Source organism: Sus scrofa, chromosome 2, assembly GCF_054392235.1.
Source record: "Sus scrofa isolate SSC_HxYL_T2T_F1_AM1 chromosome 2, Sscrofa_HxYL_maternal_Yorkshire_Landrace_v2.0, whole genome shotgun sequence".
NCBI classification, from domain to species: domain Eukaryota; kingdom Metazoa; phylum Chordata; class Mammalia; order Artiodactyla; family Suidae; genus Sus; species Sus scrofa.
The window spans coordinates 127,155,375-127,181,021 of NC_139384.1; the positions used below are offsets into that span (position 1 = coordinate 127,155,375).

General features: G+C 46.3%; 1 protein-coding gene across 29 annotated transcripts in view; it reads left to right on the forward strand.

The window, feature by feature from the left end:
- MCC (MCC regulator of WNT signaling pathway) overlaps positions 1 to 25,647 on the forward strand; it is a 454,523-nt gene that overhangs the window by 362,586 nt on the left and 66,290 nt on the right. For all 29 annotated transcript variants that reach the window (XR_014838496.1, XR_014838497.1, XR_014838504.1 and 26 more), the window contains 2 exons: positions 5,162 to 5,325; positions 7,588 to 7,794. Coding sequence is in view for 10 of the 29 variants with exons in the window: in XM_085014211.1 (XP_084870337.1) it covers positions 5,162 to 5,325; positions 7,588 to 7,794 (371 nt within the window). In the remaining 19 variants the exon portion in view is untranslated. The remainder of the gene's footprint in view (positions 1 to 5,161; positions 5,326 to 7,587; positions 7,795 to 25,647) is intronic.

The following is a 25,647-nucleotide window of genomic DNA, read 5'->3' on the forward strand; positions in this document are numbered from 1 at the left end:
TTTTTAGGAGAGTTCAGAAAAAGTGGAAGCAGCCTTTAACAGTGGGATCAAAACGAAACAGCTCTGATATGGTTTATGTTGTACAACCTGGGGATAGGCCTAGGTGACCCTGAGAAAGAAGAAAACCAGCCCATCAGTATGCGTTTAACCCAGCAGGCATGCTGGTGAGGCTTAATTCTCATAGCCATGAATGTTCTCAGACACCTCTCCTTCCAGATTTCCCAGGCACTGGGGTCTTCCCTCAAATAGGAAAAGACAAACAAAGGCTTCGGTTCTCATTAGAAACATTTAACCTGAGCTGTCTTTTCTTCAACTCCTATCAGAAGTCTAGCCGGGGAAAGTTTCATTTAGAAAAGTGGTGGGCAGAAGATGGGGTGATGGAAGTGGACAGAAATAGGGGAGCACCTTGGCTACTGCAGGTTGCTGTTGTGGGAAGAGCTCAGCCCAGGACTGCCCAACCTCCTATTTTCACAGAAATAGCTATAAATTCTAGTGATTTTTAAATGTTGACAATTAATTTTAAGAGTTTTTTAAAAAGAAAAGGCTATGCCAGAATGCCAGATATCAAACCCTGACATCCAAAAAAAACACATGTGTGACTGCAGGGGGCTCACTTGCATCCTCTGGGTGAAGGGAGAAGTGCATTTCATTTATCCCTCTGGGTCCTGTTTCGTCTCTACAGCAAAGTAGACAACTGGAAGGCAGGGTGCCAAGATGGTGTGAGCTCAGCCCTTCCCAGAATAGCCTTTCCGTTGGTTTGCAGCTTAATTTTAATTGAAAGTCAGTATCGGAGGATAGGACAGGAAATCTGCAAGTGTGTGAAACTGTAGCTGAAAAGACTTGCAGTCACATCACCTTACACCACATATGAAGTCCCAAGTACCTGCCAGCCTATGCCGAAGCCACAAGGCGGGATCTGAGCTACATCTGCAGCCTATACCACAGCTCACAGCAACGTTGGATCCTTTAACCCCCAATGATTGAGGCCAGGGATCGAACCTGCATCATCATGGGTGCTAGTCAGATTTGTTTCCGTTGCGCCACAACGGGAACTCCCCTGCCACACTGTTTTCCAAAGCAGTTGCACCATTTTGCTGTTCACACCAACAGTGCCCAAGGATCCCAATTTTTCCACTTCCTCCCCATCACCTCTTATTTTCTGTTGCTGGTGGCCATCCTGACGGGCCTGAAGTGGTGTTTCATTGTGGTTTTGATTTGTAAATGAGGCACCTTTTCTTTGCTCTGGAACACTTGATCTTCTGCTTCTGGTCTTTTACAAGGACCCCACCTGTCTCAGAGCTTCTGTGTTGAAGCTCCAGTCCCTGGCAGGGCCCAGACTCTGCAGGGCACTGTAGGCTAAGGGAAGGAATTGAGGATTTATTCTAAGTCTATATTCAGAAGAACATGCTACAGACGGAAAGATAAGGCCACCCTGTATCCAATAGCACTGATGCTGGGGTGAGTGGTGGTGAGTGGTTGGGGCCATGTGACAGCGCTGACAGGGGACCCAGAATGTCTGCTCCTGCTGGCCTGGCCACCTTGTCCTCCTATGAGGCCCTAAACCAGGAACACTGACAAAGGACAGCCACGTGTCACCTGATCACTGGTGGGACTTGTGTAAAACCAGCGCAGAGCTCTGTGGGTAACAGGCAAGAGTATGGGGAGCTCATCATCCCGCCTGTGTGATACACACTTGGCTTCCTAAGACCAAAGAAGATGTTTATAGCCCTTGCTGGTATGAACAGAAGAGGCTCCTGAGCTGTTTGCTGTCTCTGTGTTCATTTAAATGCCTTGCTCAGTCTTCTGATGCTCTGTCCTGTACATGCATCGTGTTTTCTCGGGTTACTTTCCCCAGGGTGGTGGCGGACAGCTGGGAGAGAGGTCTGTGGCTTGTGCCCCGTACCTCTGTGAGCCTCTCAGAGTTGAGGGTCTCGTGTTCATCCCTGTACCCTGCTTCTAGCCTGAGGCCAGGGCTCAGCAGCTGATTAAAGAATGAAAAAGGAATACTGATACGATCCCTCCACTTTGCTCATGTTTCCTGTAGCCCAGCATCTTCAGGACACAGCCTGGCAGCATCTCTAAAGTCCTACTGTGAAGGCCCATCAGCAGTCATGTGTGGGGTGTTGACTGCATCGGGCAGGGCTGGGCTAGGGATACCCTTGTGAATGGCTGAACAGAGGCACCTTCCTTCCTCATCCCACACAGGAGCACTAGTTATGCAAATAATTCAGGACCGTGTGTTAACTCCAGCTCAGGTACCAGCAAACCCTGCACCTCAAGGTAAATGATCACTTGGAGAAACTTCTCCAGTTGTTACCCTGGAATCACGTATGCCCTGGAGAGAGTTCCACCAGCCCGTGTGGTCACTAAGGAAGGCTGCTCCTGGCTCTGGGCCTCCTTGTCTTGCTTTGATGGTGGGCACCTGCCCTCCATCCCCAGAGAGGAGGTGCCAGTGGAGATTATCTCCCAGTTGTTGTCATGAGGACAGAAAGCATAAGGTGGACCTAAAACATGCTGCCGTTGACAGTCTCTGTTTCTAGTCTTGTGGGCTCTTAAACATATAGTGATGTAGTGTTTATATTTGTTCATTTAAAAAATAACTTTGATTGCCTCGCCTGTGTTGGGGATGAAATGAGGAGGAGAATCAAAATCCCTTCTTCCATGATGTTTACACTTCAGTACAGGAGAGATGACAGAGGCACAAGTCAGATCAGATAGTGATAATTGCCATAGAGAAGATAAGATCTAGGTCAGGGACTAATTAAGCAGGGGGAAGAGATGGAACCTCCTGCTTTAGGTAGAGAAGAAGTTGGTGAGGAGGTGGCATTTGAGCTGAGAGCTGAACGTTAGAGGAGATTTGGGTGGAAGTCAGTCTTGGCAGAAGCAACAAAAGAGGAGAAGAAAGCTCTGGGGCAGACGGGAGGGTGGCATCTTCCAAGGCTGGAAAGAAGACAGGAGCGTGAACACAGCAGAGTGATGCGGGGAAGGTGACCGATGAGGCAAGGCCAAGACCGATCAGTGGTTCCCACCCCAATGACACTACTGTTGGAACTATCTGAGGAACTTAAAAAAAAAAAACAACTTTTCCAGTGTCAGAGCTCCACCCCTCGAGATTGTGATCTAACTGGCCTGGGTGGGACCTGGACACTAGTGTTTTATAAAAGCTCCCCAGGGAGTTCCATGGTACAGCCTGGGTTGAGAACATCAACAGTGTTGATCATGCAGAGTCTTACAGACTCTGGTAAGGAGTTAAGACTGTAGTGCGAAGCCATGTGGTGGTTTGGGCCAGGGGAGTCACATGATCTGACTTATGTCCTGGAGAGACTCACTTTGGCTACATTGTGGGGACTGGCGGTAGGAGGTTGTTCACCTGGTTCAGTTGAGAAGTGATGGTGGCTTTGGACCAAGGCTGGTGTCAGTGGAGATGGTAAGAAGAGGTCAGTTTGGGGATATGTTTTGGAGGTTGCAGTCCCCAGGATGGATTTGATTTAGGGGGTGAAGCAAAAGGAAATCACGGCTACCTGAGAGTTGACCAGAGTAGCCAGGTGGATGGTGGTGCTATTCACAGAGATGCGAGAGACGGGGAAAAGCAGTTCGGAGAGGAGGGGGAATAACTGTGCTCATTGGTTGGAATAAACGCTTCAGACTTACCTTCGATCTAGATTTAGGTAACTCGTAGATATAGCCAGTCAACTAAAGGTGACCATAATAGTCTAAGAAATCCTCTTACTAGAATGCAAGACTTGCCTTGTGTCTTCCACAGGAAAGGACCAAAGATGAGGGACTATTTTAGTGCGTGGAACCTGCGATGAAGAGGGAAGTGTGAAGACAATAAGCTTCTTTCATGCAGGAGTCAGGCTGGATGTGAGGGAAAGTTGTACTTGGACAAATTGCTGTACTTAATGCCTGTCTTGCTACAAGAACTGAGTGGCCTTGGAATTACCGCTGTGGCACAGCGGAAATGAATCCAGCTAGTATCCATGAGGTTGCAGGTTCAATCCCTGGCCTCCATCAGTGGGTCAGGGATCCAGCATTGCCATGAGCTAGCAGCTCAGAACTGTGGTTGTGGCAGCTGTAACTCCAAATTCGACCTCTAGCCTGGGAACCTCCACATGCCGAGGTTATAGCCCTAAAAAGGCAAACAAACAAAAAAAAGAATTGAGTGGCATAGTTATACATAGAATCCAAAATAGGTAAAGATATATGTATTTGATACATATTTTTTCCCCAACAAAATTATTTTTTAAGATATGTCTAGCTCACATTAAGATTATAATTAGGTGTTCAGGTTGTGGCCCAGTGAGTTGAAGATACAGCGTTCCAAAGCTGTGGCATAGGTCACAGTGGTGGCTCGGGTTCAGTCCCTGGCCTGGGAACTGCCATATGCCACCAGTGTGGCCATAAAAGAAAAAAAATTATAATTAATTTACCTTCCCTGACCAGGCCCTGGGGCTCCAGCAATTAAAAATAACCCAGATTTTTAAGTCAGAATCAAATTATTAGACTTGCTGCAAACTCATGGATGCTAGTTGGATTCATTTCCATTGCACCACAATATGCAATTTGTTAGAACAGTTTGTTTGTCCTCTGGTGGAAAAAGTGGTATCAGTTGCAATGGCAGAGCATGTTGATTGGCTATATCAGGGGAAAAGTCCTGACTACAAGCTCACTGAGGGCAAGAATTGCCTCTTAAACAGTTTCTACTTTTTAAAACACCTACTGTCTCTGCTCACTCTGGGTTTTTTTGTTTGTTTTATTTGTTTAGTAAAGTTACGGGGTCATTTTAGCGTAAGCACTTCATGAAATCAGTCCTACCTTGAATGGCTGCATAGAAAGGTTGACCAGAAGTCGCCTGAAGTCCCAAGAGCTCCTTCTAGGACACGTCTTTGTTCTTACTAAGGGTGTGGCTGCCTTTGAGTGAAGGCCAAGAGAATTCAGTGTGGCATGGCTATCCAGAAAATGGCCACAGTCTGAAACTCCTTAATAAAAGCCTTTGCAGTGCTCCAGGCCTCTGAAGCAGTGCCAGCAGCCTGGGAGTTTAGACTTGAACGTACCAAGCTCCGTTGCCGTCCATTTCATCTGAATGGGTTCCTTGCGGTAAGCACAACAGAGAGCCTGCCCACCTGCCTGCTTAACTCACTGTGTCCACATCCCCTCACAGATAACTGCAGTGACCTGAACTCGGAACTGCAGAGGGTGCTGACGGGGCTGGAGAACGTTGTCTGCTGCAGGAAGAAGAGCAGCTGCAGCCTCTCCGTGGCGGAGGTGGACAGGCACATCGAGCAGCTCACCACGGCCAGTGAGCACTGTGACTTGGCTATTAAGGTAGGACCCACCTCCACGCCCATCTGGCTCTTTGGGAGCCTCTGAGGGAAATGATGAGATGCCTCTTTTCTGCCAGGTGATTTTTTTCAAATATCTGTTAGGGAGTGAGTGTTTCTAAGAAAGCCATAGTATAGATTGGGCCACCAGGGAGAAGCAGGAGCCCTGTACATTTTTGTTAGGTCGAGTCACGTTAGGAAAAGTCATTAGATCAATAGTTAAGGTCGCTGGCTTTGCTGCGAAAATGACAGTTTCCTTGGAAACTATTCAACTACCAATATTGAACCACATCATCTTAGTGTCATGCATCATATAGCACTCTGGGGCTGTAAGATTAATTTGGAAATTTTATTAAAGCTTTCTAGCCTTTAGAATATTATTTCCGGAGTTATCAGTTCATGGCACTAACAAGCAGGACGTTCAGAGCCTGAATGAGTCATCTCTCCTGAGCAGCGGCCTGGGCCTCAGTCCCGCCTATCGCATGCATTCTTCATCTTACTGCTTAGGGAAGACCAGGTGAGAAGAATTTGCTGAATCTGCACAAGCTCATCATGAACAATGGGAACGTCACATTCCATCGATAAGGGGCCTCTGATATCTTTATATTACTTTACTAAAGCTTAGTGACCCAGGCATAGTAATTGAACCTGATAAATCTGGGAGAAGCCAATGGAAAGGGAAAGTGGGATACAATTTTTGAAAAATGTTCGAGGACTCTGTGCCCAAGTTTCCATCACCAGCAATCCTGGATTTCACAAAAGAGCTGTGGTATCTCAAAGTAAACCATGATTCATGTTTACAGTACATCGGGTTTTCCATCTTTATCCATCACGATTATAAATATATAGTTGATGTGCTTTGGGGGAACAGCCACTAGTGTTTCTTTCTCTGGTCTCTCCAGGGCCTGTATTTGATGGTAATAGCATCATGGTGCTACCCCAGCCTTAGCATTGCGAGGGAAGGAGGAAGCCAAGGGTTTCTGCAGAGTGGGCCCCTGAAGCAGGACTGAGTAGAATGTGAGTCCCCCATTTGAGAGGAAGGACAAAGCATTGCATGTGGAAAGTGGCAGCAAGATTTGGGTACTAATCTTCGAACCAGTGTTAGCATCCAAGAGCGACACACCGTTTCGTCACTCATTTTTGAGACCTGTTTCACATCTCATTTCTTCACTGCCCTTCTACCCCTACGTGGTAATTCCAACCTCCTCTTTCTTTCTTTTTTCTTTTTTTTTTTTTCTTTCTTTTTTTTTTAGGGCTGCACGTGTGGCATATAGAAGCTCCAAGGCTGCAGGTTGAATCATAGCTGCAGCTGCCAGCCACAGCCACAGCAATGCCGATCCTTAACCCATTGAGCTGGGCCAGGGATGGAACCCACAGCCTCACGAATATTAGTCAGGTCCATTACCACTGAGCCACAATGGGAACTCCCCACCTCCTCTTTCCAAATCACTTGGCTGGTGCTTCATTTTCCAAAGGACGGTAATTGTGAATGAATAGTTTCTGAAAGCAAACAGAATGAGTTCTTCCTTCTTTTCAAATTTTATGCATGTTTCTTCTCCATTAATATTGGTGTTTTAAATGAATTTTTAAACACCTCTTCTAATACTATTCAGATTCTGTTCTTTTAAAACTCATAGCTGTCTTACTAAATCCCTTCTTAGAAACCTTCACAATGAGCTGCCTCTTTTCTGTGTCACTGAGGTTTATTTCTGTCTTTCATATCTTGGGACTGAACCCCATTCACACCTTCTGATGCTGCTGTGATGCTAAAAGCTGGAAATGCTGATGTGACCTGTCCTGTTGCTGAGTTGGAACATGGGAAACCTGTAATTTAGGAAACTTTCAAGTTAGATTTTGTACACAGTTTGCGACCTTGCGTTTGCTTCATCAAGATCACTCACTGGCTTGCTGTCTGGTTATATGTAGTCACCGACTCCGGAGCGTAGGCGAGGGAGATAAACATCCGTATGGACGTGGCAGGTGGCACTACAGACTGACTTAGATACCAGGAAGGGATTATGTTTTTCTTACTGGGGGACTGCTGGGTAACACAGACTGTGACCCAGGCAAGTGACAGAGCCTCATCGGAAAATGAGTAGAGGACAATTCCCGTGTATCACCAATGTGGATTACCTTGTGCCCTGCGGTGGCTCTGGAACCCACCGCCACCTGTGGATGCTTGACCCTCTCTAGCCTGTGTTCCTCCCCCCTCGCCGTTCTCCCAGGGAGCTCCCTTAGCTTTTGCCTTTGTGCCTGTGTTTTCCAGACAGTGGAGGAGATCGAGGGGGTCCTTGGCCGGGACCTGTACCCCAACCTGGCTGAAGAGCGCTCTCGATGGGAGAAGGAGCTGGCTGGGCTGAGGGAAGAGAATGAGAGCCTGACTGCCATGCTGTGCAGCAAAGAGGAGGAGCTGAACAGGACCAAGGCCACCATGAACGCCATCCGCGAGGAGCGCGACCGGCTGCGGAGGAGGGTGAGTGCCCTGGGGGGCGGGGCCTAGAGAGATGCTGGCAGGTAGGGCCACGGGCAGCCCCAAGAATTGGGTGACGTTTCTAGTCTGGTGAATCGCCATGCCTTTCTGGCTACGCTGTCTGTCTTAAAAGCAGTTGGAAAGTGCCGAGGCATGCGGGTAAATTTCTAAAAACACTCTTCTCTGCAATCTCAAATCGAAGCGGATGGTAAAAAGTATGTTGGTGCTGTCACTCTCAACCATCTAGGTGCACGTCTTCCCCAACTTCTATTAAAATGTTCTTCTTTTAAGGTAGGCTAATAATATTTTATAATTTGCAGAAATATATAGAATTATCCCCTTTGTAGTTTCTTATATAAAATTTCCTTTGAGTATGTGATACCTGCTCTCACGTAAGCACATGGAATCTAATGTAAAATGGCATCTCCTCTAGTGCAGAGTAATAATTGTGTGTGTGTGAGAGAGAGAGAGAGAGAGAGAGAGAGATTGATGATCGATTGATTGATTCCCAGCCTACCTAATGGCTCCGTGGCCTGAACAGGCTTGAGAACCCCTTTGTTTAGGAAATACATCCATGACCAAAGGAGCTGATGCTTCAGCATAGAAATATTTGGCAGAATTGTTACAGCATTTACCTTCCCAAAGATGGAGTTTCTTTCTCGGGAACCCACAAGTACTGCTTTGTTTGGCTGTGAATCTGATCTGTGATTGGACTGGGGGTGAAACAATGAAGTCTTCAATCCGCAGCAATTCCCTTTGAACTTCACTTTGAATTACCAGATCTACTTTACTCTCTTTCTCCACCTTGGCAATATTAAGAGCTCACTTTCTAGTTGTGCTCTGACTGGTAACTTTACCCAGATAGAGGAGGAAAAAAATAATCTCACCAGCACCCTTGAACTTGCTTTTCAGTGACATCAGCATGTGTACATCATTTTACTTTGAATCTATTCACAGTCTTTATAGTTGTCATATGTATGAATATGGAAGAAATGACTTTTGGGAGGGGGGCACACCCAGAGCATGTAGAGGTTCCCATGCTAGGGGTCTAATCGGAGCTGTTGCTGCCAGCCTACGCCACAGCAACACCAGATCCGAGTTCATCTGTGACCTACACCACAGCTCACAGCAACACTGGTTCCTTAATCCATTGATTGAGGCTAGGGATGGAACCTGCAACCTCATGGTTCCTAGTCAGATTCATTTCCGCTGCACTGCAGCAGGAACTCCAGAAATGACTGTTTTTGAATGTTGGCTTTTTTCCTCATTTGTGCCTCATGCCAGCGTTCCTAAGTCTCGCATCAGAAGGTCATTTTGTCTGAACTCACGTGCATAAGCTTATTTTTAGAACCCAGCTGTATCAGATGCTGTTCTCCAGCCTTGTAGCAGCAGGTGTAAATCATGCCAGTCAGCAGAGGCTTTATCTGGACGAGCCGAGGACATTTACTTAGTGCCAGGGACCTCCCCACCTGTCGTTTCCTGAGGTCCCTCACTCTCAGATCATCATGACTAATGCCCTAATGAGGTGCGCTTGCTCTTAGTCGGCACATTCTGATGGTGCGTGTTGTTGAAAGAAATGTCAGTCTTAGGCCTAATTACATGTTGTGGTTTAGAATACATTTCCTCCTCTAACTTGAGTTCCCAAAGAGCAAGACAGCCCTTGATTGTGACTAGCAGAGAAGGAAAAGCCAATTCCCCTTCTTTGGTATTTTCTCTAACTCTGGAAGTTAGGTGTTTTGTGTTTTTTTGGGGGGATGGGGTTTGTTTTTGCCTTTTAGGAGGTTCCCAGACTAGGGGTCAAATCGAAGCTTCAGCCACTGGCCTACGCCACAGCCACATGGGATCCGAGCCACATCTGTGACCTATACCACAGCTCACGGCAACGCCGGATCCTCAACCCACTGAGCGAGGCCAGGGATTGAACCCGCAACCTCATGGTTCCTAGTCAGATTCATTTCTGCTGCACCACAGTGGGAACTCCCTGGAAGTTAGCATTAAGGATGGTGTTGTGTGATGGCACTGCACCGTGTCCCTGAGCTCTGTGACCACCTGCAGTCCCAGCCTGATCTACCAAGTCACCCTGAATCTTTGCAAAGTCACCTCACCTCTCTGTGCCTCAGTTTACTTTGCCACCAGGTGGGAAAAATGATTGTACCCAGTGCAGGAAAACTAGGTAATCTTCATGAGTCATCTAAGCCCCTAACCAAACACTTCACATGTAGTAAATGCTCAAAAAATATCAGTAATTGTCTGGTGTGAAATCTAGAGTTATCTTTTTAGTGCTCTGGAAAGAATAACACCATACCATCTTTTCTCCCCTAGGAATCCTTTGATATTTGAGAAACTCCAGAATGGACAATGAATAACTACATAACTACACACACACACACACACACACACACTTACGCATTGTACTCAAAATCTTTCTTCTGATGACATGTATTATCTTGTAAGTTTTGCAGTTAATATGGTTTTATGTAAATTTATGTAATTTATATTTCAGTTACCTCCAAGTAAAACTATGATAAGGAACCTGTAGCTCTTCCTCACCTGGAAATATCTTCAGGAATTTGTACACATACCCATGCATTGGATTTATTTCTCTTTATTCCACGACAGTTGCGAGTGTCAGCGTTTGCTAGATGCCTCTGAATGCCAGTTTGCTAGACTTTAAATGCCGGATGACTTCCACTTACCACCACCCAATATAATTTATTTCCCTACAGGGAAATCTGTCTTTTGTGGTTGGTTGTCTTTGGTTCTTCATGATGTATATCTCTGTGGAATGGCTGAGATATGGTTTCCTTTCCATCCCTGTGGTACCACATGATAACGTGGCTGGTTTGCCTTTCCTGTCTTTATAGCAACTCTGAATGCACAGTTCATCCAAGCTGCCTGAAAAGCAACCAAGGCCACTTTTTTTTTTTTTTCATTGCCCTTATTCATTGTATAGAATTTGAACTGACCAGATCAATAGGATTGGTGCTTGTCCCCTGCCCGTAATTAAACAGAGTGTTCTCAGTAGGTTTTCTGAGCCTTGTTCAAGATTTAATTAAATTAGATTTTTAATGTCAGTTAACAGATTGGGCTACTTGGCAGAGCAATAACTAAGGAACAATAGGCAGACAATTTTTATTACAGGTCCCAGCTCATTATTAAATGAGATGATCATTTATTTCTGCATGCTCTGTAAGAAGACCACTCATTTCCTCAAAGAAGTGGGTTTAATTTAGGCAAAGTAGAATTAATTACTCTAGAAAGGGAAGCCTTTAGCTCTTCATTTATTCATTTCGTCAACACCATTGGTCATCTCCTCTGTGCCAGGCAGAGGGGATACAGTGATGAACAGGACCGGTCCCAGGCCTAGAGGATGTTGAGGAGACACACGAATAAAGATGTTGTTGAGATGGTACATGTCAAGTGGCAGAGAAGGGTGGACACAGAGGACACCCTGGGAACTCACAGGAAGGACATGAGATGGCAGATCAAGCTTCTTTACACTATTTGCAATTTTTACCGAATTGTGTAGGTCGGCTGACATGTAGCAAAAGTCATCCATGCTTTCCCCAAATAGTTTGGTAAAGCAAATTGGATGTGACCACAAGCTCATCAGTTTGTGTCCCACTCAGTCAAAAACAGGCTGCACAAATTCCTTCTGAGATTTTATATAAACTCTTCCAAAAGTTCTACAAATCCATGGCATAAGGTGGTGGTAGATTAAATCAGGATTTCTTCCTTGTACTTGGGGCCCTACGTGGGTATCTTCACCATGCCTGGGAATGAATTCCATCATCATGTCTGGCTTCCTTCATCCCTGGAGGTCTGGCTTCTGCTTTGACATTCTGGCCTTCACCACAGTAAATTCAAGAATCTAGAAGGCACACTGTTTTGGACCATATAAAAGTCTTCTAATCTGAAGTTTCTCCCTATCAATTTACCCACTTTCCCTCAAACTAGCTTTTTTTTTTTTTTTTAATCCCCCTCAAACTATCTTTTAAAATGTTTCGTATTAGTCAATTGATTGGGCTGGGCGAGGGAGGGAAGTATGTCTACCAGTGATAAGAAGATATAAATATGGAGTTCCCGTCATGGCTCAGTGGTTAACGAATCCGACTAGAAACCATGAGGTTGCAGGTTTGATCCCTGACCTTGCTCAGTGAGTTAAGAATCTGGTGTTGCCATAAGCTGTTGTGTAGGCTAGCAGCTATAGCTCCGATTAGATCCCTAGCCTGGGAACCTCCATATGCTGCGGGAGCAGCCCTAGCAAAAGGCCAAAAAAAGACCAAAAAAAAAAAAAGAAGACACAAATATCTTTTCCAAACCAATTACTCTTGATGGCGAGATACATTGTTACATTTATGAAGAGATTTCATTGTGTTTCTAAGACCAATGTAATAAAAATGGAATCACCCGGTTCTGCTAAAATCTTTTAAAATATAAATTAAGGGCCCTAAACGCCAGGCTACCATTTGGCTCCTTAACCAGAGAAAAGGGCAGGTAAACATCCAGAATGCTACAGTGCCCGTCTCCTTCTCTCTCACTTCATCCTCCTTAACAGAAAGTAACCCCAGAGTCCTGGCCTTGTGGGGGCTGGGAGGGAAGTGGAACTGAGAAAGGAGGCATGAAAGGAAGGATGCAGGTAAGAGGAGAGAAATTGTCTTCACTTCACTCTCTGAGGACCCATTTATTCCATAAGCTGGTCAAAGCAGTACTCCTATAGAGTCTCCCTTTGGGCTACTTTTGAAAAAAATCTATAGTTATAGTTTTATTATAGCAAAAAATAAAAATCAGAACCAGCCAAAACATAAGAGGAGCAGAGATAAATTCTGGAAGAGGTCCGAAAGCAAAGCTCCCAGCTGTCTTCTTCCCCTGGAGTCCTGCAAGGTGTTACCTCCTTTCCACTGTGATGTGCGCCACACTCAAGGTGCCGCCAACCAGGGAAGTTCACCCACGCTTCAGAATCTGAAGTCCTTATTGAGGTTTAAGTATCTAAGTGTGATTGATTGAATCATGGGCCACGTGGGTGAACTCAGTTCCTAGTTCCTTCTCCTTCAAGGAAGTCAGGATGACATCCTTTGGGACACTTTTAAGTTGGTGAGCCTGACAGGCATGGTGGTCTACACTGCATCTGCCCACAGTTATGCTCATGCAGGAGGGATCTGGAGGTGTGACAGGCAAGTGTGCAGCGTGCAGGTCTAGCACTCATCCTGTAACTCACCACCCATGGTGCTGTACTGAGTATCCTCTTTTTTTAGGGTTTGTTTTTTTTTAATTGAAACACAGTTGAATTATAGTGTTGCATTAGTGTCTGCTATATAGCAAAGTGATTCAATTATGCATATATGTACATTCTTTTTAAAAAATATTTTCCCTATTATGGTTTATCATAGAACACTCAGTGTTATTCTCTGTGCTATACAGTAGGACCTCATTGCTTATTCATTCTAAATGTAATAGTTTGCATCTACTAATCCCAAATGCCCAATGCATCCCACTCCCCCCCCTCCTCCTTGGCAACCACAAGTCTGTTCTCCATGTCTGTGAGTCTGTATCTGTCTTACAGATAGGTTCGTCTGTGCTGTATTTTAGAGTCCAGATACAAGTGATTTCATATGGTATTTGTCTTTCTCTTTCTGATTTACTTAGTATGAGAATCTCTAGTTCCATCCCTGTTGCTGCAAATGGCATTATTTTGTTCTTTTTTATGGCTGAGTAGTATCCCATTGTGTATATGTACCACATCTTAATCCATTCATTTGTCGATGGACATTTAGGTTGTTTCCATGTCTTGGCTATTGTGAATAGTGCTTCTTTGAACATAGGAGTGTATGTGTCTTTTTGAATTATAGTTTTATCTGGATATACTGCGCATCCTCTTGTATGAGCCCAAGGTCCACCCCTAGAGCCATTAGTTCTAAATCTATGGGTGCCTGGTTCTGGGTGCTGCACTAGTTCTGAGAGCAAATTGAATCCACCTTCAGTATTCACTCTTATCTCGGGGGCACGTGGCAACCAGTGTTTATGCTTAAAGGGGTTGGACAGAGGAGTCCAAGTTACATGAAAGAATCTGCTTAGAAAGAGTGGTGACCTTAAAGGTTGACCGTGTGTGTTATTACCAACTTCTTTCTACTGCTTAATTCATTTGTAATGTACACTTACCGTTAGGGAGTTAAAACGTATTGGGTCACTGAGGTATCCAGAGCCGGTCTCTGAAGCAGCTATTGACTTTGTCTGAATTATCTTCCAGTACAGCCTGCATCAGTATTGCTTTGATATTTTTAACTAAAAATCGGTAACAGCGGAGATATTTCTGGAAGTGAAACTGTTGTGACCTTAAGTAGGTTAAATAAAGATTCATCTCCATTTTGCCTTATTTGGCCTTAGCTCCCATGAACTCTCCCCACTCAGCTTCCCCCTCTGTGATATTTTTCTTGACCACCATGTCTATATATTGAAAATACAGGACTGCAAAACAGTACTTAATATTTACTGTGAATTTATATGTGTATAAATGTGCATTAATTGTCAACATGCGCAGTGTTTGTATATTGAAGACACAGGACTGCTCAATAGTACTTTGTATTTACTCTGAATTTATATGTGTATAAATGTGCATGAATTTTATGTGTGCATATAAAAATTCTTAAAATAGACCAGAACAACTTAAACCAATTTCATAATAGTTATGGGGGTGAAGAAGGTCGGAGTGAGGAGTGAGTACCTGTGGGTGTGGGTCAAAGAGTACTTGAACATTCTGTAGTGTTCTAGTTTAAAGTATGTATTCTTGGAGTTCCCGTCATGGCGCAGTGGTTAACGAATCCGACTAGGAACCATGAGGTTGCGGGTTCAATCCCTGGCCTTGCTCAGTGAGTTAAGGATCCGGCGTTGCCGTGAGCTGTGGTGTAGGTTGCAGACATGGCTCGGATCCCGCGTTGCTGTGGCTCTGGCGTAGGCCAGTGGCTACAGTTCCGATTCGACCCCTAGCCTGGGAACCTCCATATGCCGCGGGAGCAGCCCAAGAAATAGCAAAAAAAAATAAAGTATGTATTCTTGCATTTGTATGCTTTTTAATATATAGAAATATGTACACAGAAATGGGAAGCTAATATGCTAAAATATTAAGAGGCTAAGTCTAGGCAGTGAAAAGATGGGCTTTTTTTTTTTCCTTTCCTTTCTGCTCTTCCTTAATTTTCAAATTGAAGCAGCAAAAAATCAAGTGTGAATTATGGACCATGACCAGAATCTCCCAGCTTTAACAACTTGATAGCCACGCACAAGCACATTTACTCTCTTTTGTCCATGATGGGAATTTACCTGTTCCATTTCCTCTTGGGATTGTCTTTTTTTTTTTTTTTTTTTTTTTTTTTTTTTTTTTTTTTTTTTTTGCTTTTTTGGGCTGCACCCACGGCATATGGGGGTTTCCAGGCTAGGGGGTCGAATCGGAGTTGCATCTGCCAGCCTGCCTACACCACAGCCGCAGCAACACAGGTTCTGAGCTGCCACAGCTCACAGCCACCCTGGATCCGTAACCCCTTGAGTGAGGCCAGGGATCGAACCCGCAACCTCATGATTCCTAGTTGGATTCGTTTCTGCTGTACCACAATGGGAACTCCGGGATTTTCTTTATATGAGCAAGAAGATGCCAGTATTAGCTGAGTTTAAGTTCATGAAAGATTTATTTTAAAAACAACAACAACAACAACAACAACAACAACCCTATTTTAACATTCCCAGCCCTAATCTGGCCTCCCCTTAAGAGGGAGCCAACAGGGGGGAAATCTGGCTCCACTGTTCTCTTTCTACCTCAGTTTGGGGTCTCAGAGGTCTCATGTATGACTGGAGTATTAGTGATGAGGATAGATTATATAACAGTAACAAACTACTCCCCGACCCCGTTTTAGCAGTGTGGACCACCCAAACTTTAGCTTATTTCCTGCTTGTGCACTTCACGTCCAGTGCAGGTTTGGAGCTGAGCACACAGCTCTATTCCATGTCTTCACTCAGGAACCCAGGCTGATGGTAACCCACTGTCTAAGTCATCCCTCGAACAGACTCACCCCGACACCTGGGTGCTTCTGCTCACAGCCCATTGGCCAGAACTAAATAAGCGCTCCAGGAAACTTTGGAGGGGCTGAGAAACAGGAAGGAGCATGTGGGTCTTTGCCGAGCAGTAAATGTTCCCAGCCCCGCTGGCTTATTTGCGTTGAGTGTGATACAAGATAGACTTGGACATGAATCAGAGGCTGTTTTGCTCATCTTCTTGTGGTGGCTCTCAACCCGTGTGTCAGAATCACTGGGAAGCTCTTTCAGAGGGTGGATGCCCAGGCCCTTGTGTGAGCCCCGGAATCATGGGTGTAGGACTCTGGCTCGCTTGCCCGTTGTGATCCCAGCAAGCACTCAGACATGAAAGGGAAGGCAGTGTCCTTCAGTCACCCACTGGGCGTGGGATGCAAAAGCCTCTCCAGGCTTCTTTTACCTCTCTCCCCACAGAAAGAGTGAGGAGAGAGGGAACCACAGCCTTTCTGGCATCTTTTTTTTTTTTTTTTTTTTTTTTGTCTTTCTGCTATTTCTTTGGGTGCTGCCATGGCATATGGAGGTTCCCAGACTAGGGGTTGAATTGGAGCTGTAGCTCCCGGCCTACGCCAGAGCCACAGCAACGCGGGATCCAAGCTGCGTCTGCAACCTACACCACAGCTCACGGCAACGCTGGATCCTTAACCCACTGAGCAAGGGCAGGGACCGACCCTGCAACCTCATGGTTCCTGGTCAGATTCGTTAACCACTGCGCCACGACGGCAATTCCTCTGGCACCTTCTATTCACACCTATCCCATTCCTCTGGGGGCCACCGGGTGGCAGTGGTAAAACCTGCACCTCAAAGAGGAGGGGTTCTCAACCCCGCCTATCCTCTCACCAGGGTCACATGAGCCAGAAGAAGGGGAGCAGAGAAGGGAGGGCTCATCCTAGAATCTGGCAGGACATGGGCACCTTGAGGCTCCAAAGGCTAAGGGGCTTTGCCTGGCACGGGGGAGAACTTCCAGTGCTCACCCAGGGAAGGAGGATGGAGTTTTACAAGGTGCCACCTAGAACGCACTAGATTTTTTTTTCCCCCAATGCAGTCTTGATAGTTTCTTTTTAAGGACTTGTTAATGATGTTGATAGTATTAACATGCTTTGGACATTTTCAGACTAAACATATCTCTCAAACTAAAAATAGAGACCTCTCACACTAAAAATAGTTGCCTCTGAAGGCAAAGCAAGAGCTAAAGCCGGAATTACCACCCGGAACATGCTCTGAGCATTTCCTTGTGGTGAGCAGTGATTTGTACCCACCTCATTTAATCTGCACCAGAATTCTACAAGAGATGCTATTACGCCCTTCTTAGAGATGAGAAAACTAGGCCCGCAACAGTTTAAAAATCTTGGGCTACACTGACCTTAACTCTTAGCACTCTAGTTTCAGCTCTGGTGACCTCACTGTGGGATGAAGCAGTCCTTGTTCAATTGTTCAGACTCCTTCCCAATGTCCTCCGCCCTTTTTCCCATTTCGTCTCCTGCTTTCATGCAGACCGGCAGTAAAACACCTCTATTGTAGTGACATGGGTGCGGACTTCCTTAAGGTACCACAGATGAGTCTTCCTGGCCTTCCAAAACCACACATAGTGAAGACGAAGTAAGTTTGTGTCATAGACAAGAAGCGATTCATGCATTTAGTTGTCTTGATTTGAACCAAGCAGAGCCTTATTGGCCAAACCTAGTACCCCTCTTCTCTATAGTTTATGCAAGTTGTAAGCGCCACCGAAGGCAAAGAACCCTCAGAACTATGATTTTTCTCATGTCCTTCTTAGAAATGGTTTCCAAAAGGGCTCTGCGCACATTGGTGCCCTGGAAATTGTGGAGGAACGTTTTTAGTCGTGGGCACCAGCTTGGCTTCTCCATCTCTGTCCACCCTTCTCCAACCCCTGCTCCTGTGAGGAAGTCTAGTTGTATAAAGGTGAACTCTTGGCTATAAGGCAGGTAGCTGACTCCATTTGTTTGAAAGCTGGTAAGAAATTAAGATGACCACCAAAGCACTGACCTTCTCCCTGTTGCAGCCACTTAGATAATCTGGTCTAGGATCCTTAGCGGGCTGCAGAAACAAAAGGAGAACACAGTACGCCCATCACTTCTTTGGAGAATGGAAATACTGCTGGCTTTGTTTCTCTCCTCTATCTCGTGGTCTTTTCCTTTTGTTTTTGTTTTTGTTTAGGGCAGCACCCATGGCATATGGAGGTTCCGGGCTAGGGGTCGAATCAGAGCTACAGCTGCCAGCCGACACCACAGCCACAGCAACAACAGATCCGAGCTACGTCTGCAACCCACTCCATAGCTCACGGCGATGCCAGATTCCTAACCTACTGAGTGAGACTAGGGATCAAACCTTTGTCCTCATAGATTCTAGTCAGATTCGTTTCCAGTGAGCCATGAGGGAAACCTCTCTTCCTCTTCTTCTTTTTTTTTTTTTTTTCTTTTTCTTTTTTGCTATTTCTTGGGCCACTCTCGCGGAATATGGAGGTTCCCAGGCTAGGGGTCTAATCAGAGCTGTAGCCACCAGCCTATGCCAGAGCCACAGCAACGCAGGATCCGAGCCACGTCTGCGACCTACACCACAGCTCACAGCAACGCCAGATCGTTAACCCACGGAGCAAGGGCAGGGATCGAACCCACAACCTCATGGTTCCTAGTCGGATTCGTTAACCACTGCGCCACCATGGGAACTCCTCTTCCTCTTCTGATTCAGCCAAAGTGCACTTGCCATTAATGGCAGAATACTACTTTGCTGAAACAGATCGCATTTGTAGGAATAAATATGTCTTTTCTGTAAATAAATTCTGATTTCCCATTTATTGGAGGGCTGCAAGAAATCACAGTCTGGGGAGTTCCCATCATGGCCCAGCAGAAACGAATCCGCCTAGGAACCATGAGGTTGCAGGTTCGATCCCTGGCCTCACTCAGTGGGTTAAGGATCCGGGGTGTTGCCATGAGCTGTGGTATAGGTCGCAGACATGGCTCGGATCCCAAGTTGCTGTGGCTGTGGCATAGGCTGGTGGCTACAGCTCTGATTAGACCCCTAGCCTGGGAACATCTATATACTGTAGGTGCGGCCCTGAAAAGACAAAAGACAAAAAAAAAAGAAAGCACAGTCTTACAGAATCTCTAATAGGAGACAGTGGTGCTCTGCACAGCACTCCCCAAGCCTGGCCTGGGAGGGGGCAGCTTTCTGAGAACTACGCAGGACTCACAGCCCCAAGCTCATTAAGCAGAATTTTCCTGGACCAGTGATCTGTACCCCTCTACCATGTAGAAATTATCTCATCTCAACCAACTCCATTACACAGAGAAATTCTGAATTACAGCCTAATTGCCTGAAATTATAGCTACGCAGTGACCACTGCACCACATAATCAGCAGAACAGACTTGTTCCTTTTTTTTTTTTTTTTTTTTTGCTTTTTAGGGCAGCACCCGCGGCATACAGAGGTCAAATTGGACCTACCGCTGCCAGCCACAGCCACAGCAACGCCAGATCCGAGCCACATCTGTGATCTACACCACAGCTCACGGCAATGCCGGATCCTTAACCCACTGAGTGAGGCCGGGGATCGAACACCCAACCTCATGGATGCTAGTCAGGTTCGTTTCTGCTGTGCCACGATGGGAACTCCCAGATTCGTCCTTTTATGACTAATGATAAGGTTTCTCACCCTTCCCAGGTCTCGGGTGCCTACCTGTCACTCACCTGAGGACTTCATCAGCAGACGCGATCATCCTGTCTGTCTGTGCTCCTCCAGTTGTCCCTGGAGTGTGAAGGGTGGCTGGTAGCCGGCCCTGCCAACACTCACCCTCGCCTTACTCTCTCAGTGAACTGCCTCCCTTTACGGAAACCCACCCCATCTAGTACCACTCTTCCTCCTCGCCAGCATCTCACCCTCCTGCTCCACACAATCCCTTAGGCTCCTAAACACCCATCTTTGTATTCATTTGTTTGTTTTAATTTGGCTTGCAAGGCAGAGCAATAAGCTGATTACATCCCTCTCTTAAAACACACTCATTGATCATGCCAAGGCCCTCTTTTAATATATTTACTGCTTTTCCCTTCCACTCCCTCCCCCTCGTCTTGTGTGTGTCCTTATACACAGTGTTTGGTGTGTCATCTTTAGCTTCTATCCATCGTGTTGTGCTGTAGACATCTCCCCCGCCCCGTGCCCCGAGCACTCTGATGTTAAGGTCTGTTTGTGTTGCTGTGGATGCATGAGGTCTGACAGGCTTCTGGAATTCAGTGTCCCCACTACACTCCTGTGCCTGACATCCAGACTTCCTGCTTCCACAGACAGCCCTCCAGGGCATATTCCCATGCACCTGTCTTCTCAGGTCCTATGTGGAAAGTTCTCTGGAATACATGTCCAAGAGTGAGGTTTCAGGGTCCTGGGGTGTACACGTTCTTACTTGGACCAAATTTGGCAGTGCCAGAGTTCCCATGGTGGCGCAGTAGTAACAAACCCAACTAGTATCCATGAGGACACGGGTTTGATCCCTGGCCTCACTCAGTGGGTTGGGGATCCGGCATTACCATGAGTTGTGGTGTGGGTTGCAGACGCGGCTCGGATCTGCTGTTGCTATGGCTGTGGTGTCGGCTGGCAGCTGTAGCTCTGATTCGACCCCTAGCCTGGGAACCTCCATATGCCTTGGGTGCAGCCCTAAAAAGACAAAAAAAAAAAAAAAAAAAATTGTCAGTGCAGCTTTCCAGGCTGGTTCGCCCCATCCACCCACTCACTGGCAGCATAGGAAGGTTCCTTCTGCTGTTACATCCCAGCCAGTTTTTGTGCTTATCATTATTCCCTCGATCCCATTATTTTTCCAGGTTTAATTTTCTTATTCCTAAAAACTAGGTCTCCTTAGGAGGTTCTTTCAGCAAAGGTCTATGGGTACTTAATTTTTAATTCTTTGAGAATGTCTTTACGTTTGCCCACACTCTCCATGAGAGGGGTATAGTTGGTGTAACAAATGACCTCAAACAGTGGCTTGAAATAACACAGGCTTACTGTTTCCCAGTTCTGGAGGTCAGAAGGTGAAATGTGTCTCACTCACTGAAATCAGTGTCATCGGGGCTATGTCCCCTCGCCGTTCTGCTTCCTCGCCTTTTCCAGTCATTCCTGCACATTCCCCTTTGCCATGTAAGGAGAATACATTCTCAGGTTTCCAGAATCGGATGTGGACATCTCTGGGGCCATTACGCAGCTCATCACTGTAGTCTAGCTTGGTGCTGGATTTTCGGGTGACGGTTCAATGTTCAACTGATTGTATTGAGACCAGCACTGCGTCAGACACCGTTCAACCTGATGAATCCAGTAGTGAGTGAGACAGACCAACACCCCCACCTCATGGCCCAAGGAGAGGCCCTCTCTCCCACCAAATAGCGCTAAGATTCTCTCTCTGTCCTCTCCCCAACCCCTCCCTTTGCACCGTGGTTTTTCTGGATATGCAATTGTTTTCATCCTCTTCTTGCAGTTAGCATCAACTGCCTAACAAACCACCCCAAATGTGGAGACCTAAAACAACAATCATTTACTATTATCTTCATGGTCCTGGGGATGACTGGGTCCCGGTGACAGTTCTCTCTTGGGCTCAGATGTGGTTGCAGTCAGGCGGTGGCCAGGGCCATAATCACATTCCAGGCTTACTTAGTCATACACCTGGTGGGTGAGGCCAGCTGTTGTCTGGACTTTTGCAGGGAGGTTTGGTTGGAACACTAACCAGCATCCTCTCCGGGTGACCTAGGCTTCCTTGCAGCACAGTATCAGCTTATATGGGCTAGCATCCCCAGACAGAGGCAAAATTGTACTGCCTTTTCTAACCTCGCCATGGAAGTTACATAGCATCACGTTTGCTGCATCCTGTCCATCAGGTGCAATCTCTCAGGCAGGACACATACCAGGAAAGGAGAACTGGATTCCACCTTTGATGGAGGGAATATCAAAGCATGTGGAGTCATATCTAAGAGCTGCCACAACTGCTTAGCACCTGACCTGATAATTTAGTCTCGGGATTTACACTGGACACTGTGTCTGGAAAGTTTCCCCATCATTTCCTGTGTTCCCTTCTCTGGAACTTCTTTATTTTTCTTTTCTTTTTTTAGAGCCATACTCTCCGCATAATGAATTTCCCAGGCTAGGGGTCCAATCGGAGCTGCCACTGCAGGCCTACGCCACAGCCACAGCAACTCAGGATCCAAGCCCCGTCTGCAACCTACACCACAGCTCGCTGCAATGCTGGATCCTTTACCCACTGAGCAAGGGCAGGGATTAAACCTGCAACTTCATGGTTCCTAGTTGGATTCATTAACCACTGAGCCACGACGGGAACTCCCACACCTGCTTATTTTGTGTCTCTTTAGCTCCCCATGCTGTCTGTGTTCTGCGTTAATTTCTCTGTGCGGTGTTCTTGTTCACTAATTCTCTTTCTGATTTCATCCAGTCTAGAGCTTAACCTGTACGTTGATTTTATTTCATGTGACTGTGTTGGCCACAGGTTTTTTTCCTCACCCACCTATTCTTTGAAATCTGCTAGTGTTTTGTTTCATAATGTCTTATTCTGTGCGGAAATTATTCTTTTTATCTCTTCAAGGGCCCTAAACATACTGTGATGTGGTTTACTGGTTGCTTTATTCTTTTTTTGTTGTTTTTTGTTTTTTGTTTTTCCTTTTCAGGGCCCCATGGTCCCATGGACTCCCAGTCATGGGAGGCTTCAATCTCTTCCTGTTCCTAATGATGTTGGGTGATTTACCAGTTAGGTTTCTGGGGCAGTGAGTGGCCTGGCAAAATCCAGATCAGTTTTCAGGGTTAATTTATGAGATGCCCCCCCGCCCCACATGGAGGCAGTATGAACGTGGACTCCACCCCCAAATGTGTCACGGGTCTGAGATGTTGGCTGCTGATGCTTGACGCCTCTGCACAGCCCAAGGGCTTCTTTCCAGCTTCCTGGGCAGCCCATTCAGTCCACTTTTCAGAAATCAGAGGGCCAGGGAGGCTCCCAGCTTGATGTGGGAGGAAAGGCTAAAACAGCCTGACCTGTGGGGGCTCCTGTCCATCTCCCGCCCTGCCTGGCAGGAGCATTCCGTGCCCTGCTCTCCGTTCCCACGGCTGCCTATAGCACACGCTCCGTCCTCACGACGCTAGCCTCCTTTTCACTTCATCGCTGGCACCTGGAGATTGTACTGTCTTTCTTTAACCTTGGCAGGGAATTTCTTTCTCATTGTTCCTTTTTATGCAGCATTTCTATGCATTTTTAATAGGAAGACTGCCTGTTTCCTTGAGCTGACGCTGTCATATGCTAGAGATTTTCATTTGTTCTCTATACAGACAGTTACCCCTCCCACGTTCAGCCCTATTTCTGACTCTTGTCCTTTGTAGTGCCTGCCAAGGCTGAGTCTAAATGCTGCCAACCTTGTTCTGGGCAGATTGGCCACCTCGCCTTGTATAGTTTATAGCATTGGGCTTTTCCCATTCTGTTTCTTTCATCAGGACTCTTCTTTCCACTCTGCCGCTAAGGAATGCGCCCAAATCTTCTTTCTGCTAATGCCCGAAGCACATTCTTTTCACTGTTATGGTTTTGACTTTTTTATTCTTTACTGCTACTTTCACGTGTCTTCCAGGATTTGGAGAAAACAATGCACTGACTCAGTCTGCTGTTTAGAATGAAAGAGCTCAGCTAAGTTTTCAGTACTTCAGTGTAAGCTTTTCTTCTTCCCTGCCTCTTTCTCTATTCCTCCCTCTCTTCTTCTTCCCTCTTTCTTTCTCTTCCTTTCCCTCCCCCCTTCCTTCTTTCCTTCCTTCCTTCCTTCCTTCCATCTTTATATGGCCACACCTGTGGCATGTGGAGGTTCCCAGGCTCAGGGTTGAATGGGAGCTGTAACTGCTGTCCTACGCTACAGCCACAGCAGCACCCGATCCTTAACCCACTGAGCGAAGACAGGGATGGAACCTGTGTCCTCATGGACACTAGTCTGGTTCCTTACCACTGAGCTGTGATGGGAACTCTTTCTTTCTTTTCTTTCCTTCTCTCTCCCTCTCTCTTTCTTCCTTTCTTACCGGTCAGCTCCCTTTCTTCCTTTCTGACAGCTGCTCTTTCCTCCCCCTCTCCTAGCAGAGGGCCTTAACTCTTCTAAGAGAAACAGAAGCCATCAGGTGGGAGCCCTCCCGTTTCCCATCTGCATTTCTCTAGTGTGCACACTCAGCATTCTTTCTTTCTTTTTTTTTTTTTTTTGGTCTTTTTAGGGCCACACCCATGGCATATGGAGGTTCCCAGGCTAGGGGTCTAATCGGAGCTACAGCTGCCGGCCTACACCACAGCCACAGCAACACAGGATCCGAGCCGCATCTACAAACTACACCACAGCTCACGGCAGCGCCTCGATCCTGAGCAAGACCCGGGATTGAACCCGCAACCTCATGGTTCCTAGTTGGATTCGTTAACCACTGCACCATGATGGAAACTCCTCATCATTCTTACTATAAACTCTACATCCACTTCTGATCTCCCTCCCTCAGACCCTCTTTTTCATGTTGACTGAATATCCTTCTTCACACACCTGATGGTTTCCTCAAGTTCAGCATGTCCAAAATTGGCATCTTTGCTTATTTCCAAAAAATCAGCTGCCGCTTGTGTTTTCCCCATTTTGCCAAAGAGTACCGTGATCCACTAAGACATCTCAGCCACAAGGTGGGGTGTCTTGTTCCTTTCTTGAATCATTCTAGAACTGCATCGACCAGTGCAGTAAGCAACTAGCCACATACATGTATTTAAGTTTGAATTTAAATGAATTAACATAGAGTACAATTAAAAATAAAGTGCCTTGAGTACACTAAGCATATTGCATATGCTTGGGGCTACTGTGGTGGCCAGTGGGGCTATAAAGCATTCCCGTTGTTATAGGAAGTTGTGCTGGATGATGCTGGCCGGGGGGTATTTGCCATTTTTGCTCTTACTTCACTGATGGTGCTGGAGTCTTCATTTGTCACGTACAGCTCTTGATACACTTCCTCTCTCTCCCTCACTCTAGTCCTTTCTCTTCTGTAGTGAAATGATTTGAAGCCCTTTTCTGTCTTGGATGGTCCTTGAGGTCTAAGCGAGAGAAGCAGAGTTGTGGCATCGTACTGTCACTTCCTTCCTTGAACCTTGGAAACCTCATGCCTTTTTCTCTTTATTTGCTTGTTAGGCAGCGCCTCCCCCTTCAAGACTGCGTGCCAGGGTTTCCTACACTGGAAAGGCAGAGGCTGCTTCTTTCACTCACTGACACTCCTTGCTGTTGTCCCTTTTCTGAGCCCACGTTGCAAGGTGTCTGGTTAGACTCTGAGCCCCTGCCAGAGTCCTACCTTCCTACTCTGCCAGGTTTCCAGTGTATACTCCTGACAGACTTCTCTTCTGGGCCTCTTCATGGGGACTGGCTACATCTCTTTAAGAGAAATGAGAATGTGGCCACTGAAAGCATGTTCTGTGCTCTGCTGTTGAAGAACTCCAGTTAGGAAAGATGATAGGGTGATGAAGCCCCTTCCTACACATGCTAGTTCTTAGCCTAGGGCTGCTGGGATTCCTGGCTATGTCCTGACTCCAAACCACATGTTTCATTGAGAGAAATACATTTTCTTTTCTTTTTTTCCTTTTTACAGCCACACCTGCAGCATATGGAAATTCCCAGGCTAGGGGTTGAATTAGAGCTGCAGCTGCCACGCTACAGCACAGCCACACCCGATATGAGCCACATCTGTGACCTATGCCACAGCTTGTTGCAATGCCAGGTCCTTAACCCACTGGGTGAAGCCA